The sequence below is a fragment of the Strix aluco genome, chromosome 1 (genome assembly GCF_031877795.1).
Source record: "Strix aluco isolate bStrAlu1 chromosome 1, bStrAlu1.hap1, whole genome shotgun sequence".
NCBI classification, from domain to species: Eukaryota; Metazoa; Chordata; class Aves; order Strigiformes; family Strigidae; genus Strix; species Strix aluco.
The window spans coordinates 87,993,624-88,007,484 of NC_133931.1; the positions used below are offsets into that span (position 1 = coordinate 87,993,624).

The following is a 13,861-nucleotide window of genomic DNA, read 5'->3' on the forward strand; positions in this document are numbered from 1 at the left end:
GCAGTATAGATTCATAGTTTTTGTAAGATTATTTAAAAATCTGTACAAAGAATCTTTCTGCAAATTATATATACACAATACTATATAACCATCTAATATTATTTAAAACCGCTTTAGAGGATTTTTAGAATCAAGATTTTAGTATACATTGAACTATCTGGTTTAAAACATCGAAAGATATTTCCTCTACATCACTCAAATACATATGTAAATTACGTCAGATTACATCACTTGTACAGACATCTGTTTGTATTAATGATGTAGTGCAAAACATTTAATTTTTAAAGGTTTTTAATAAAATCAAGGGAAAGACCATTAATATGAGGGTTTTGTTTCCTCTAAAAAATTACGGTCTGTGATTTCTCATAGTACTTTGCAATGAGTTTGGTATTGTGAAGTACAGCATCATGTCATTGACTTTAGAAATAAAATGCAGTGGGTGAAATCTGGCCCTTAATGGTAGTGCTGTGCAAAAGCTGGCCGTAAAACACTGCAGGGTTGGCTGAACATCAGTGACAACAAATATTCTGGCACTATTGTACAGGATGGCTGAAGGCACTCAGCCATGGCACAGAGGAAAACACACTGCCATTGCTTTGGAAAAGATCAAGCTTCTCCTTTGGTCAGTAAGTTGCAGATGGCAGCATATGTACTAGCAGGTGGGGAAGCTGTTTACACCCTTTGGCTCTCACTCAGGATCCTGTTGGATGGTGCTGCGCTGCCTGGTGTCCATTCTGTATCCTAATTTGAGCATTAGTTGAAACGAAGCCCTTCACTTACACAAGGGATAGGGTTGAAAAGCCTCTTCATGTCTTGTTTTCTTTCTGCATCTCTGCTGAGTGCTAGTCAGGCTTGTTCCTAAAGATTTATCATTAAATTACCAATCTGGAACTTCAGGGGAAAAAGCAATTTCTTTCAGCAATCAAAAGATAATGTCTCATCAAGAAATCAAATGGAAAGGCATTGAAGGAGTCTTCAGAAATAAAAAATAATAAATTATGGAGGAGTAGAGACCAGCTGGTGTTGGATACTACAACCTAATATTCTTCCACTGTCCACCCCTCTGTCTCACTGTCATCTAATTTAAATGAAAGATTAACTTTTAGGTTTAAGCTACTTCCTTGCCAAATCTGGGCATATGCGTGCAGTTTTTAGGGCTTACTCCACATTTCTTTGTCTCTTCTTTTCACTTCATACCTGGAATTAAAAGCCTCTTTTGTTCACTATCTTGCAAGAAGCAAGCCCGGGAATGCATCTCAACTTCTCTTGCAACTACCTTGGTCCTGTGTCAGAAACACATGTCCAAAGCACAACCTTAATTTGGAAAGGATCTTTGACTCATGGTGTCCCATGGGAGGGCATCCTTTAAGATGTCCAAAATTTGTGGGTCAGTAAAAGCTAATTAAAAACAAATTTTCTGATCAATTTAAGCAGTGAAGGTACATAAATTAATGCCTGCTAAATGGTTATCTGTCCTCAACGTAGTGTGGCCTGTCCTGCTGGGTGTCCTTGGGGAAACTGGTGCACAAATAAGTGCTTTTCCTACCTGTAAAATCGTGATAATGACACTGACCTTCTTTGTAAAAAGCTTTAAAAACTATGGATGAAAAGCATTATATAAGAAGTAAGTATTATTATCGTTGCTCCTGGCAACTAGCAGCCTGCTTCCTGACAGCTGCAAGAGCAATTCTCAAGTGACAAAAATCCCAGTCTTAATTTCCTTCTCACAATTTTTACTTGTGAAACTCTAGCTTTCACCTCTTCTTCCAGCAGTAAGTGCCAGATATGTACTTATGCGATGCAGTGTCTGGGAGGGTCATTCTGCCTCCTGCTGCTGGAGGGAAAGGAAGGCTGTAAGGATCCCAGACTGGTTTTTGGATCCTGTGCTGCTCCAAGGATATTCTTGCACTAATCTAACAGATTATAAACTGTTTCTAATATGGTCTAAATGCCTACCAGTAACTCAAAAGGTAAATTGAAGGACAGAACTATAAGCGGTGAACAACATTATTATCATTTTACTCCCACCAAAAATCAAAATCTGTGTTTGTTCAGGCTTACTTTGTACAGCCTGTCATTCCCCTGTGAGAAGTGATGGTAGAAATGCTTGGCACACTGACTCTAAAAGCAAATGCTTTTTAAAATTATGGAGTTCATTTCAAGCTTGATGAAGGTATATTAATATGTGTTATGACAGGAGCTGTGTCAAATTCTGTGGTAAAATGAACAAAATCAGGAATATGCTCATATTTTAAGTCACAGGACTGCTATGAAAATGTATTTCCTTCTAAAACTGCACACCAGCAAGAGGAAAAAGACATTGAAGTTGTGACAAAATGCTGTCACTTCTTCGGCTTTTACTGGTGATCTGAAATTTGCTAAAAAGTGTTCTAATGAATTTTCCTGGAGTGGGTGAAGGGTGTTGCAGAGTACTTTGCTTTGAATGAGGGTGGTGGGGGGGTGGGGAGCAAAAGGAAAGAAGTAGATGTTCCTGCATTTCCTCTGTTGCATGGTGCCCTGTGACAGCCATTTGGCAGATTCTGCGCAGAGGCACTTGTTTCCCCTGCAGAAATAACGTCAACATGATTTCTTTGGACCACAAGAACAGTGATATTCACAACACTCTTTTCTGCATTTCCATTTCTATGAGATTTTAACAAAGATGCAAAATCCCAGATTTGGAAGTGATTTTTAAGTAGAGTTCAGGCCATATACCTCCTAGTTTGAATATTGATTCATGAACTGAAATGGAACTGAAGTGTAAAAATATACCCTCTAACACCAGGATGCTAGAGCAACATAAAACAATCTGTAAAATCATATTGTTTTATGTGCTTTGGTTTGCATAGAGTTGAATAAGTCTTGTACCCTGGCATTGTTTTTTTCCTATTAGATGGGCATCTCTGTTTGAATAGAAGTGGTACGTAAGTGTTTCCGTTTGTTAACCTTATAGATCATAGAGAGGATTTTTCATGTATATGCATATATATGCACTCACCCATACATATAGACAATCGTATGCATACAAAGTAATATCCATGTTATGTTCCTGTAAAATTCTTCTAGAATTAATCTCTCCCCCATTCCTTTTTGTCCTGGTTTGAACTTGGCTGGTAGCCAAACACCACGTAGCTGCTCACTCACCCTCTCCCCATCTGAGGGATGGGAGAAAGATTTGGAGGGATAAAGGGAGACTTATAGGTTGAGATAAAAGCAGTTTAGTAATTGTAATAAAATAAAACAATGACAATAATATAAAGTACAAATGGGTAATGCACAATGCGATTGGTCACCACCCCCCAACTAATACCCAGCCCGTTCCCAGCTAGCAATCCCAAAATACCAAGATCCCACAGTTGCAATCCCAGAAGTGAGAGAGAACCCCCTCCTTCCTGGCCACCCCTCCTTTATATACTGAGCATGACATTACATGGTATGGAACATTCCACTGGCTAATTTGGGTCCGGTGGCCTGGCTCTGCCCCCTCCCAGCTTCTTGTACACCTGCGCATGGGCAGGACATGGAGAGTTGGTGAGACATTCATCTCTTAACAACAGCCATAAACATCAGTGTATTATCAGCATTGTTCTCATACAAAATCCCACATGGAATCCAAAACATAGCACTGTTCTAGCTACTAAGAAGAAAAATTAAATCTATCCCAGCTGAAACATGGACAATCTGCCTATAACAGGGGCAAACATGTTGGATTTCCCCATTTTTCTTTTTTTTTTTTTTTTCTTTCTGGAAGTGCTCAAATTCATCTACAAATTCAATTGTAAACATAAAATATAACAATACTTCAATATGCAATGACCCACCAGTTGTGTGTTCTATCTGTCTGCTTAGCATAAGTGAGGAGTGAAGTGTAAATGTGACTTTAAAATACAACTTTCAGTGTAAATTAAACCATTACCAGTTGAAGTGCCTTTGGTAGAACTGAAGCTGTTAATGCCTGTTATCATTAATGCATAAAAAAATGTACTAAGAGAAAGTTTCATATATTCATTGTGTGTGTGACTATTCTATTCTGAAACAGCCATTTCATGAAATGACTAATAATTTGAGGCATGTTTATGTATGGTGATGGTTGCAGTTAGATGGCTTAACATGGCATAATGAAGAGTCTGTTTCAGCATTTCACTGAAAGATGCATCCTTCTGTGGGAAATTGTCTCCAGCATTATTTTTTACTGATAAGACTGTTTATCAGGATAAGATTATATTCTATGAAGGTGTTACAAAATTCAGTTAAAGTGAAAAGAAATAGAAAATACATAAATATTATAAAACAAGACTTTATCATATGTTCTTCTTTTCTTTTTCTGCTTTCAAGATGGAATGGATTTACTATTTTTTTTTCTTGGAACATTCACTTGGAATTTTTCTGTGTTCATTTTAACTCCTTTTCACTTCTTTTTCTCATTTTCACTTAATCATGGGGAAAGCCCACTCAAAATCAATTTGAGACTGTTCAGAATGATGACTAAATCCCACAGTATTTCCTCACGAGTTAGTAAATTTATCTTGGCGCTTAGCAATCACAAGTAATTTTTTTGGAAGAGATCACAAATCAGTCTTGTACATCTTAAGTGTTTTCAGCTACTTCTCCTTTGGAGTGAACCACAGCAGATCTGAGTGACAGAAGAGTAGTTCCTTGGTGAGATTAACATCAGAAGAAATTACCTTTCTCCTTCCTCTTGAGCCTCTTCTAAAGGCCTAAGGCCTTGAACTTCCCAGTGAGACATGTCATAGGTTTGAGGCGATCCCATGGATCTGGAACTTTGTTAAGCACAGCTGATTTCACAGAAGATGAAGATGTGCATGAGCATGAAATGCCCAGCACTTCTGTGCGTCAGTTCTCTCACAGAGAGAAGAACGTCTGCAGAAGCATGACTGGAAGGTGCTTCTACCTCTCATCCCTCTGTTTCCTGCTGCTTAATCAGTATTACATATCCCACTGTATCAATCAACACTTCTGCCCAGTATTGGACCAATATTATTTGCCTATTCATCTGAAGCTTGCTCTTTTTTGTTGGACTTTTTGTCAGTTGTACCCATCAATGTCACTAATCTTAAAATGCTAAAGGAAGCTAATAACTTCATCACTACCAGTTTGTATTGGACAACTCAAAGACATTTTCTATAGCAGTCAGCAACTTCAACCATGCTAGGGTAGTGGTATCTATACTGGACCTCACCAAATTCCTCTAAATACGGACCTCTGAATGTAAAAATAGCCATCAAACTCTAAGACGCCTCTCATGACTTTCTTTTCTTTCCCTGTATCTTTGGAAATCCAAATACAATGTAATAGTGGGATCTAGGTGTGATGCTCCCTTTAGGATTTATAGAAATCATATAGCCGTTGTTTCACTGATGATTAAAAGGAGATGACTTACCAGTAACTGGCCTTCAAAATGAGTTGTCCACATACACATTTATTATTCAATCTCCTTTTCTTCTCCCTCAGAATTCTTGTTTATTAATTGAATGATGAACTGTCTTAATATTTATTTCACAAAAAGATTGTTTAAATGATCAAAAAATTGATGTACTTAACTTGATCAGTCTGAACCTGTTACTGGAAAATAGGAGTCAATCAAAGGGTGATCTGAAGTTTTTCTGCCACCTTTGTAACCCGATGAGGTAGATTTCTATATCTATCAATGTTATGCAAGTTACTGTTGGTTCCTAGATATCTCCCTTTGGCTGTTCAGAGGCATAGAAAACCTGAGATTTAATTAGCTACAATACCCACTACAGCATCCAGGGTATCTGGCCACCCAGCAGCCTCAGCAAGTCACTGACCAGAAGCTGCACCTGTTCAGAATGTCCTCAGCACTGGAAGGTGATACAGGGTGGGTTTTGCAGGCATAACCCTCTAGCATTTTGGGTGAGCAAACTCAGAGGCAGTGCAACCACCCTGCTGAACACCCATCACAGCAAAAGTGCATGCCTCTGTCATAGAAAAAGGTGGCAGTGTTACCCTTGAGGGATATGGCTATTGCTGTGCAAAGGCACTCCTCCATAGGAAATACCCTGGGAATCAGTCTGGCTTATGACACCAGAAGCAGCAGCTCATCCAATCGCATATGGTTGTCACTCATTAGTTCTATTGTATAAAACGTAATCAAAAAGCCTGTCTCCAAAATCTCAGTGAATATAAACAGGTAAAAATGGGACAGAGTGAAACTGACATATCACAGTAGTTTCCCCTGTGAATACAAATTCCTCATCTGTGATGTGCTATTTACTGTGTTGTTTCAGATGTAAGAGTAAAAACAGATCCATTTTTTAAAAAAGAATTGTAATAGAAAAAATAGTTTCTGCATCCCATTTGAATGAAGAATCCCACATAACTACCAGTTAGGCATGTCAGGTGATAAACTTGCCAGCTAGTTTTAGTCATTTTAAGAATACTTGAAATTTTTAGCAATTTTGGGAAATTACTTGTTTTGTTGTATCAACTATGTGAATTTCTCTGAGCTGTAAACCCATGTAGGTCTTCCTTTAAACATATATTGCTTTAAGTGATACAGGGTTCTTGGGCTTTGTCTCATCCCATGTGGAGGGTTATGAGGGGGTGAATCTTTTGAATTCCCTGAGAGCCTGCGTGTCCGTGGAAGAGCCCGTCTGGTCTCTGCTCGGCAGAGCTGCGGCGGGGCGGAGTCACCACAGTGACTCAGAGGAATAATTGTGCTGGTGACTTTATTAAGTGACCACTTTAATGAATGAATGGAGACAAGTTGGCAGCAATCAACTGATAACCCTCCGGAGAACGAATAAAGGCACTTTGATGATGAGACTATTTTCCTAATAACCCATTAACAATCAACCAATTGTAGTTCAATTCCTACAAAAGTTATATACATGAATATATGTAAGAAAGAGAGACACCAGAAAGAGGAAAGAGAAAAAGAGAGAGGAGGGGATAGGAAAAGAGGAATCACTACCCTTGGATCCCACATTGTCACAGATTAGTGAGCTTGTCTGTAGGTGGTGGGTCGACAAAGACACACGTGGGGTATTGCCTTTACACAGGCTACAGTTACCTCTCTTTGCTTTAGTGGCAACAACTCATGGGATGAGAAAACTTAGAGTGAAAGAAGAGGGGTACCTTTCTTTGATGATCTTCTGGAGTTTCTGCTCTTCTCAAAATACCACATAGGTACCATGACATAATGAGACTGAGGACATGTCTCTCCCAGATCATTCTGTGAAGTTACTTCTACAATACTTCTTTTTCCTTTCTGTCACTCCTTTCTGAAAACAAACAAACAAAACCACCACAATACAAAAATAAGATTATTTCTATGTGAAAAATATAAATTCTAAATTAAATGTGTATGTCTTCAAGGAAGAAGAATTCCTCACACCCTGTTTTCCTTCATCCTGCCTTTACCAGTAGCCTCTCTGAAATCAAACTAGTACCCTTTGATTTGTCCTCTGCCAACTCTTAACATCTTAAAAACCTATTTAACCCCACTGACATATACCTTGTCTGTATCTGTCCTTGCTTAGGGATACATGTATTTCATTTTGCCCTCTCCTGCCATTCTACATCACTGTATGATATTCAGATTTCTGATGACAATTTACAAGATTGCTAAAAGCTCTCCCCTTAGTCCAATCTACTGTGTTTGTCACTGAAGATGAGGTTTGGGTGTACAGCTTCTGTAAGTCAAGGAAGTTTTTGCTATATTCTTGTTTTGTTTTGGTTTTTGATTTTTCTCCCCCCACACCCCCCACCCCCCCGCCCAGTCATTTATTTTCAGGGACATTGTTTTATTGTCCATTTTTTTCCTCTTATCCTATGTTAAGGCAGTGCCTTAAAGTTATGAAAATTGCATTGAAAGACTAATGCATTCCTGTGTACTTTCAATTTGCCAGCAACACTTTTGAGAACATACATTCCATAAGTCTTTTGTTTTCTCTGGCAAGACACAAAAAAGAAATACGCATTCTTGTGCCATCAAGCTACACACTGATGCCTTGTTACTGCATGTCATCCATGTACATGGCTGACACATGACAGCAGATTATTTTGACTGTTTTGTGTCACTGAAGTTTTTTGTTTGCAATATAGTATTGCAGACCTGACATGCAGCTCACAGTGAGCTGTTCAGGTGCTTGTTTGGAAGCCCAATCCCCACACACACACACACACACCCTCCCAAAAAAATAGGAGTTCAGTGTCAGAAAACTTGAGATGCATCCTTGGGGCTGTCAGAATAATATGGTCAAGGGATAAAATAAATAATAGTGAAGAGATATTTGTGAGAAATAATCTGAAAGTCAGCATAGTAGAGAGGAAAATATTAGGCAGGTGTGTGTTCCTATATCTGGGTGAAGCGACATGTAGCCTCTTTATTGTCTTTTTGGTAAGAGATGAGTGCCTCAGTAATCCACATTACATTGCCAATGTGTATCTTAAGTTTCTTTCTGAAAAGATTTGAAAAACAACTAAGTAATCTAGACAAAACCTTTAAACATGATTATTTTGGACATCTGTATGCACTAGGTTTTCCCTAAAGTTGATATTAAAAATGGAAATGCTATGGATACTGTATATCCTAGATTGTTGAAAACTTTGACTTTTTTTCATCCATTTGAGGTCTTTTACTTTTCTTTTTTTTAAAAACAAATATGGATAAAGCTTGCAACTCTCAGTCAGATCACATGTGATCCAGGTAAATTTCTCCTGTCCTGTGTTGTGGAAAAAATGTGCATTGCATGAAAGCTGATCCAGCAAATATATTTTAAACATAAATATATACTTGAAGATTGTCATTAATGCTTTAGAAAATATGCAAATGTATGCACTTCTGTGAAGGAAAAGAACACTGACATCTTTAATAAAATATTAGTTGGACTTTGTTTTTATTGCTTGGCTGACTTTGATTTAAAAAGAAGCTGATTTGCCTGATTGCAACTAATTTGTCTGATTTGCCTAATTGCCTCAAAACCGAAAAATAAGATTAGAATACAAAAGCCTTCCTTTCATTGTTGATGTTTGCTTAATTATTCCATTTTTTTAAAAGGCATATTATAAAATTGTTTTCATATCTACCAGAATAAACCTTCATGGTTCCTTAAATCCCCAGGCATATATCTGTTAAATCCTATCACCAGTTACCTGTTCATATAAGAAGGTATGTGGGAGTGAGTTTCACAATGGAACTATATTATAATGCCATATAGTAATACACATTGCAAGTCAGACTACATTTATTTATAATAATTTTTTCAAAATAATTTTTCTTTTTTCTACACTATATTCCCATTACAGAGCACTCTCTCCATATTGTTCTTGCACAGTACATTTCAACCACTAATCCAACATAAGAAGATGCATTCAGAAATTAAATATTGCACAATATGCAGTTTCCTTTGTTCAGAAAGTCTGGACAGTTCCTTACGATTAACAAAGTACGTGAGTAAGTAGTGTTTTTATAAATACTGATTTATTTAATAAAAATACAAAAATATAAATATACATATATAAAAATATCATGATGCATAAACACACAGACATTCTTTAACTCAATAAATATGGCAGTAATATTAATCTTCTTTAAAGTATATTTTTAAGATTATGTTACAATGCAGGTGCACACTGTCCCAGCTAGTAGGAAAGATAATGCAAAGCAATTAAAAAAAAATTAAGTTTCCATCTCAACATTAAAGGCACAAAAAGCCTTTTATTGTAATTTCATTGTCAATAAAAAACCTTTCATCGGAGGTTTCTAGGCAGAGAGGGTGAATTATAGACTTTTTAAAATCTAAATCATTCATATTCATTCACGTTGACTTATTGATTAAGCAAACCCTTACTAAGACAACATCTATTTTTTGTAAATTTTTTATTCCCAAGTAAGAGAGAGTAGGCCACTTTATCTAGTTACATAGACATGAATTCCACTAACACTGACCAGGTCACAGATTACTTTCTCAGTCTCGATCACTGTCTTCTCCACCATACATATCTGCTAGTTTTTTAAACCGAGGCCCCCAGTCACTGAGGTAATCATAGTCTTGGTTGCCCTCCGTGGTAAGTGATTCCAGGGAGCTGAGTGAATTTGCTATGGAATCATTTCCTTCGTAGGCATATGTTGCTAATGAATCATAAGGAGGGGCAGCTGGGTCTAAATCATTTTCCTTTAACCTTCTATGAATAAAATCTTGGACATCAATGTTTTCCCAAAGAGGTGCAGTCCTTCTTATCTGAAATATAGTTTCTGGGATAACATCTCTTCTCATCTTACTTTCCTCCCTTGCTTCTGGATTTCTCAGTGTGCCAATGTCAAAAGCCTGGGTGTCTTCTTCCCCACCTCCTTCATCATTGTAGGTCACAATGTTATCCCGAACATCATCCTTTGAGATTATCAAGGGCTCTTTCTTTCTCTGTCTCTTGAGAGCCATAAACAAGACAACTAATACTGAAAGGAAACAAAAGGTGGATGAAGAAACACGTAGTTAGAAATTAAATAAATAATCATTTTGCATTACATGTTGGACTGGAAAAGTTTTAAGGTTAGGGCGGGATTTTCAGTAGGAATATAGTGATAAAAGCTAAGTCCAATTTGAAGTTAATAAGGAAAAATTATAATGATTTTATAGCACTCAAAACTTATGCTTTTTTAAACTTATGGGAGCAATGATTAAAATATTATATATTTGAAATAGATATAGAATTAAGCTGAAGTTGAAAAGCAGACAATGTAAAATATATCATCCTACCAGGGTTTGACTTTGATTTTAGTTTTGTGAAGTACCACCTTCCTGGCAGTCACTAAGGTTGATTTCATCAAACGTAGTTGAATCTCCCTGGCAAAAGTAATTCACACTCTTGAAAGCTAGTGATTTAGGTATTTCTAAGTGCCTAATTCACTTTTGAAAATGGGATCTATAGGTCCTTCTGAAAATAAAAACCTAACACCTTCAGCTATCAATATTATTGACAAAACTATTTTTGGCTTCAATAACTGCAAGAATTGAAATCTAATCTTTGCTATGAAACGTTTCTTTTTAAAAACATGATCCCCCTAGTTTAATGTTAGTTGAATAACTCTTCTCTTTGGAGAGGTAAGGCTTGACACAAAAATGAACCTCTGCAGAGGGAGATGTAATACTGAAGTTAGATTTGCAAATACATTCTGGTGTCTAAATGCTATTGATTTCAGTAAGAGTTCAATGCTTAAAAGCATTTAAAAATCTGACCCTAGCTCCAGTAGCTGGAGTAAATAGGAGAGTCAGCGAGATCATCTGTCAATAAGGCATAACAGTGGTTGCTGAACTGCACATTACAGCTGTGCTGAGTACTTTTGTTGAGTCTTAGGAGCAAAGTTTTTACTCTGAATGACTTGAATACTGGTGAATAAAAGGGAAGATTGGACATAATGCAGGTAGGAAGAGGGGAACAAATATCTTCCACATGCCATGGTACGATGTTGTGAAAGTAAAGGCTGTTCTGTTCTGTTCTGTTTGTTTGTGATTTTTGTATTTGTACAGGAGTCATTCTTTTCAAGTTTTCCTAATGCTAGACAAGTAATAGCCCACTTAAGAAAGTTTAAGAACTTCATGTACAAGAGTAGGGCAGATCAGCAAAAGGTTATTATGAAGAAGTGTCTTTCACAGCCAGGTACTTATTATGTCTCTCCTATCTTGGGCATGATGACACCATTCTACTATCCTAACACACCACATCTTGTTGAACAAATAAATAAGGTGCTGAGAATCACACCAACTGTAGACTAACAATTCTGTTTAGCTGCTCTTCAGCCTTATGCTACTCTGGCTTCAGCTATGTCTGTAGCGTTAAATAGAGCAGGGTCTCTGACGCTGGGGCCAAGAGACACAAAGTCACAGTTGTTTTGCACAACACTGGTACCTGAGCCTATTCTGAGTCTCGTGTGCTATCGTTGTGGTTTTAAAGGCACATTTTGATTTTTGGTTTTAGTTCAATATTTCTGTACTAAAGCATTGTAGCCAATCTGAGTGATGCTTTCATAGTGAGCCAGTAAGGGTATGTGTTTCATGGTACACATTTCATGCTCTGTGTTGGGGCATGAAGGGTGGCTTTGAAAACCCAGAACCTGCTGACATGGTTTTAAGAACTATGCAAGGTGGAGACTGAGATCTGTCAAAGTTTGAACCATAATTGTCTGTTGGAAGTGGTGCCCTGAAAGTTCTGATGCTCAGACTATGCCTGGGTAACGCCCTGGGGAATCCAAGCTGGCTCATGCTGAAACCAGGTCAGCAATGAAGATTGAACCTAAGCAGTATGGACAGTTTGCCAGAGTTCAAGTACCCTTCCTTCCCTATGCCCAACAGTACAGATATAGTTCCTACATATTGTCCCTCTCCTAACAGTCTCTGTGGTCCTTTGACTATTTACTGGAGGTAGCTTGAATCCAGTCTAAAAAATGAAAAAAAAAAAAAAAGTGATTTCCTTAGGATTATGTAAACTGACACCCATAAATTTATCACTGCTCCCTTGGCAAGTTGTGTTGGCTAGGACAGCTGGAAAGGGAAGGAAGTTTTCCACAGAGTTTGACCAGAAAGTAGAGATGATGGCACTTTTAAGGAGACACTTCTCTGGTAAGCAAAACATGCAAGTTGCAATTTCAAAATTCTTTCCACCAGGTTATGAGCTAGCATTTATTCTAGTCTCTTAATTTGTTACTTCATCTTTCTAATGCTTCTGCTCTCCAACCACCCATATAACTTCTGCACTCACACTTTATTTAATCAGTTGTTCTCACTACCACTTGCAAGCAATTGAACAGTTCTCTTCTATGCTTTTGAGCTAAATATTTCCTGAGTATAAAAATTACAAATCATTCATGATTAAATAGATAGTGTAAGTGATAATTTTTTAATCACTGAGAAACTTATCACTCACCTTCAGGAATATGATTTTAAAGTCCTGGATCTAAATGAAGATCAAATGAGCGAGCATCATCTAAAACTGGCCCTAGACTTTAAAATGTATTTCATCTAAATAACATTGATCATCTCATTCTTCTTGTACACTCTTCTGAATAGTAATGATGAAAACCAGCCCATAGTATCTCCTTTTCCCACTGTCCCAGCTCCTCTTCCATCTTAGAAAACAGCTGATTAAAAAAACCCCAAAACAACAGCAAAAAACCCCAACACTTCAGGTATGAAATATTGTTCTGCAGGGTCATGTGAATAAGGGGTTGAAGAATATCAGGGGTCTAGAATTGACCAGACCTTTGCCTAGTCAATTCAATGTCTCATCACAGGTACTTGCCTAGCAGGATAATGATGCAGAGGAGAATGGCAATGAGTGCTCCTGTGCTGAGGCCAGCAGGGAGGAGCAAGGCCTCAGCGCTGCAGGACTGCATGTTTCCCCGGCTGTCGCAGGCACACACTCGAATGGTCAGTGTGCCAGTGCTGCTCTGGATCGGGTAGTCATTGTCAAATATTATGATTGGCAGGAGATAGGTACTCATCTTACTACGGCTGTATCCATTTCTTCTAGTCATAATTCCTGCTGTGTTATCTAGAATGGAAAAGCAGAATAAATACATGTTGCTGAGTGAAGTTTTATGTGGTATTGGGGCTGGGAGGCAGGGAAGGGGATAGCACTGGTCAGTAATTACCTTTGTTGTCTACAATGGAGAAGTTTGGATGAACAGCAAATTCTGGCACCAACTCAAAGAAAAATTTGTGTCCTCGAGGAGGGTCATCTTTGTCAATGGCACTCACAGTCTGTATCAGCTATAAAGAAAACAGTATTTCATGCTATTTTAGAAATCTTGTGTTTAAAATAAGGTCTCTGCCTTTCATGTCTAGTAAAAATCCAATGAATCTCTATCTGAAGGCACAAA

General features: G+C 37.7%; 1 protein-coding gene across 3 annotated transcripts in view; it reads right to left on the reverse strand.

The window, feature by feature from the left end:
- Positions 1 to 9,953: 9,953 nt before the first annotated feature.
- Positions 9,954 to 13,861, reverse strand: part of CDH9 (cadherin 9) — a 79,300-nt gene continuing 75,392 nt past the window's right edge. For all 3 annotated transcript variants that reach the window (XM_074848121.1, XM_074848113.1, XM_074848131.1), the window contains 3 exons: positions 13,634 to 13,751; positions 13,282 to 13,533; positions 9,954 to 10,441 (listed from right to left, as the gene is read on the reverse strand). In XM_074848121.1, coding sequence (XP_074704222.1) covers positions 9,954 to 10,441; positions 13,282 to 13,533; positions 13,634 to 13,751 — 858 coding nt within the window. The remainder of the gene's footprint in view (positions 10,442 to 13,281; positions 13,534 to 13,633; positions 13,752 to 13,861) is intronic.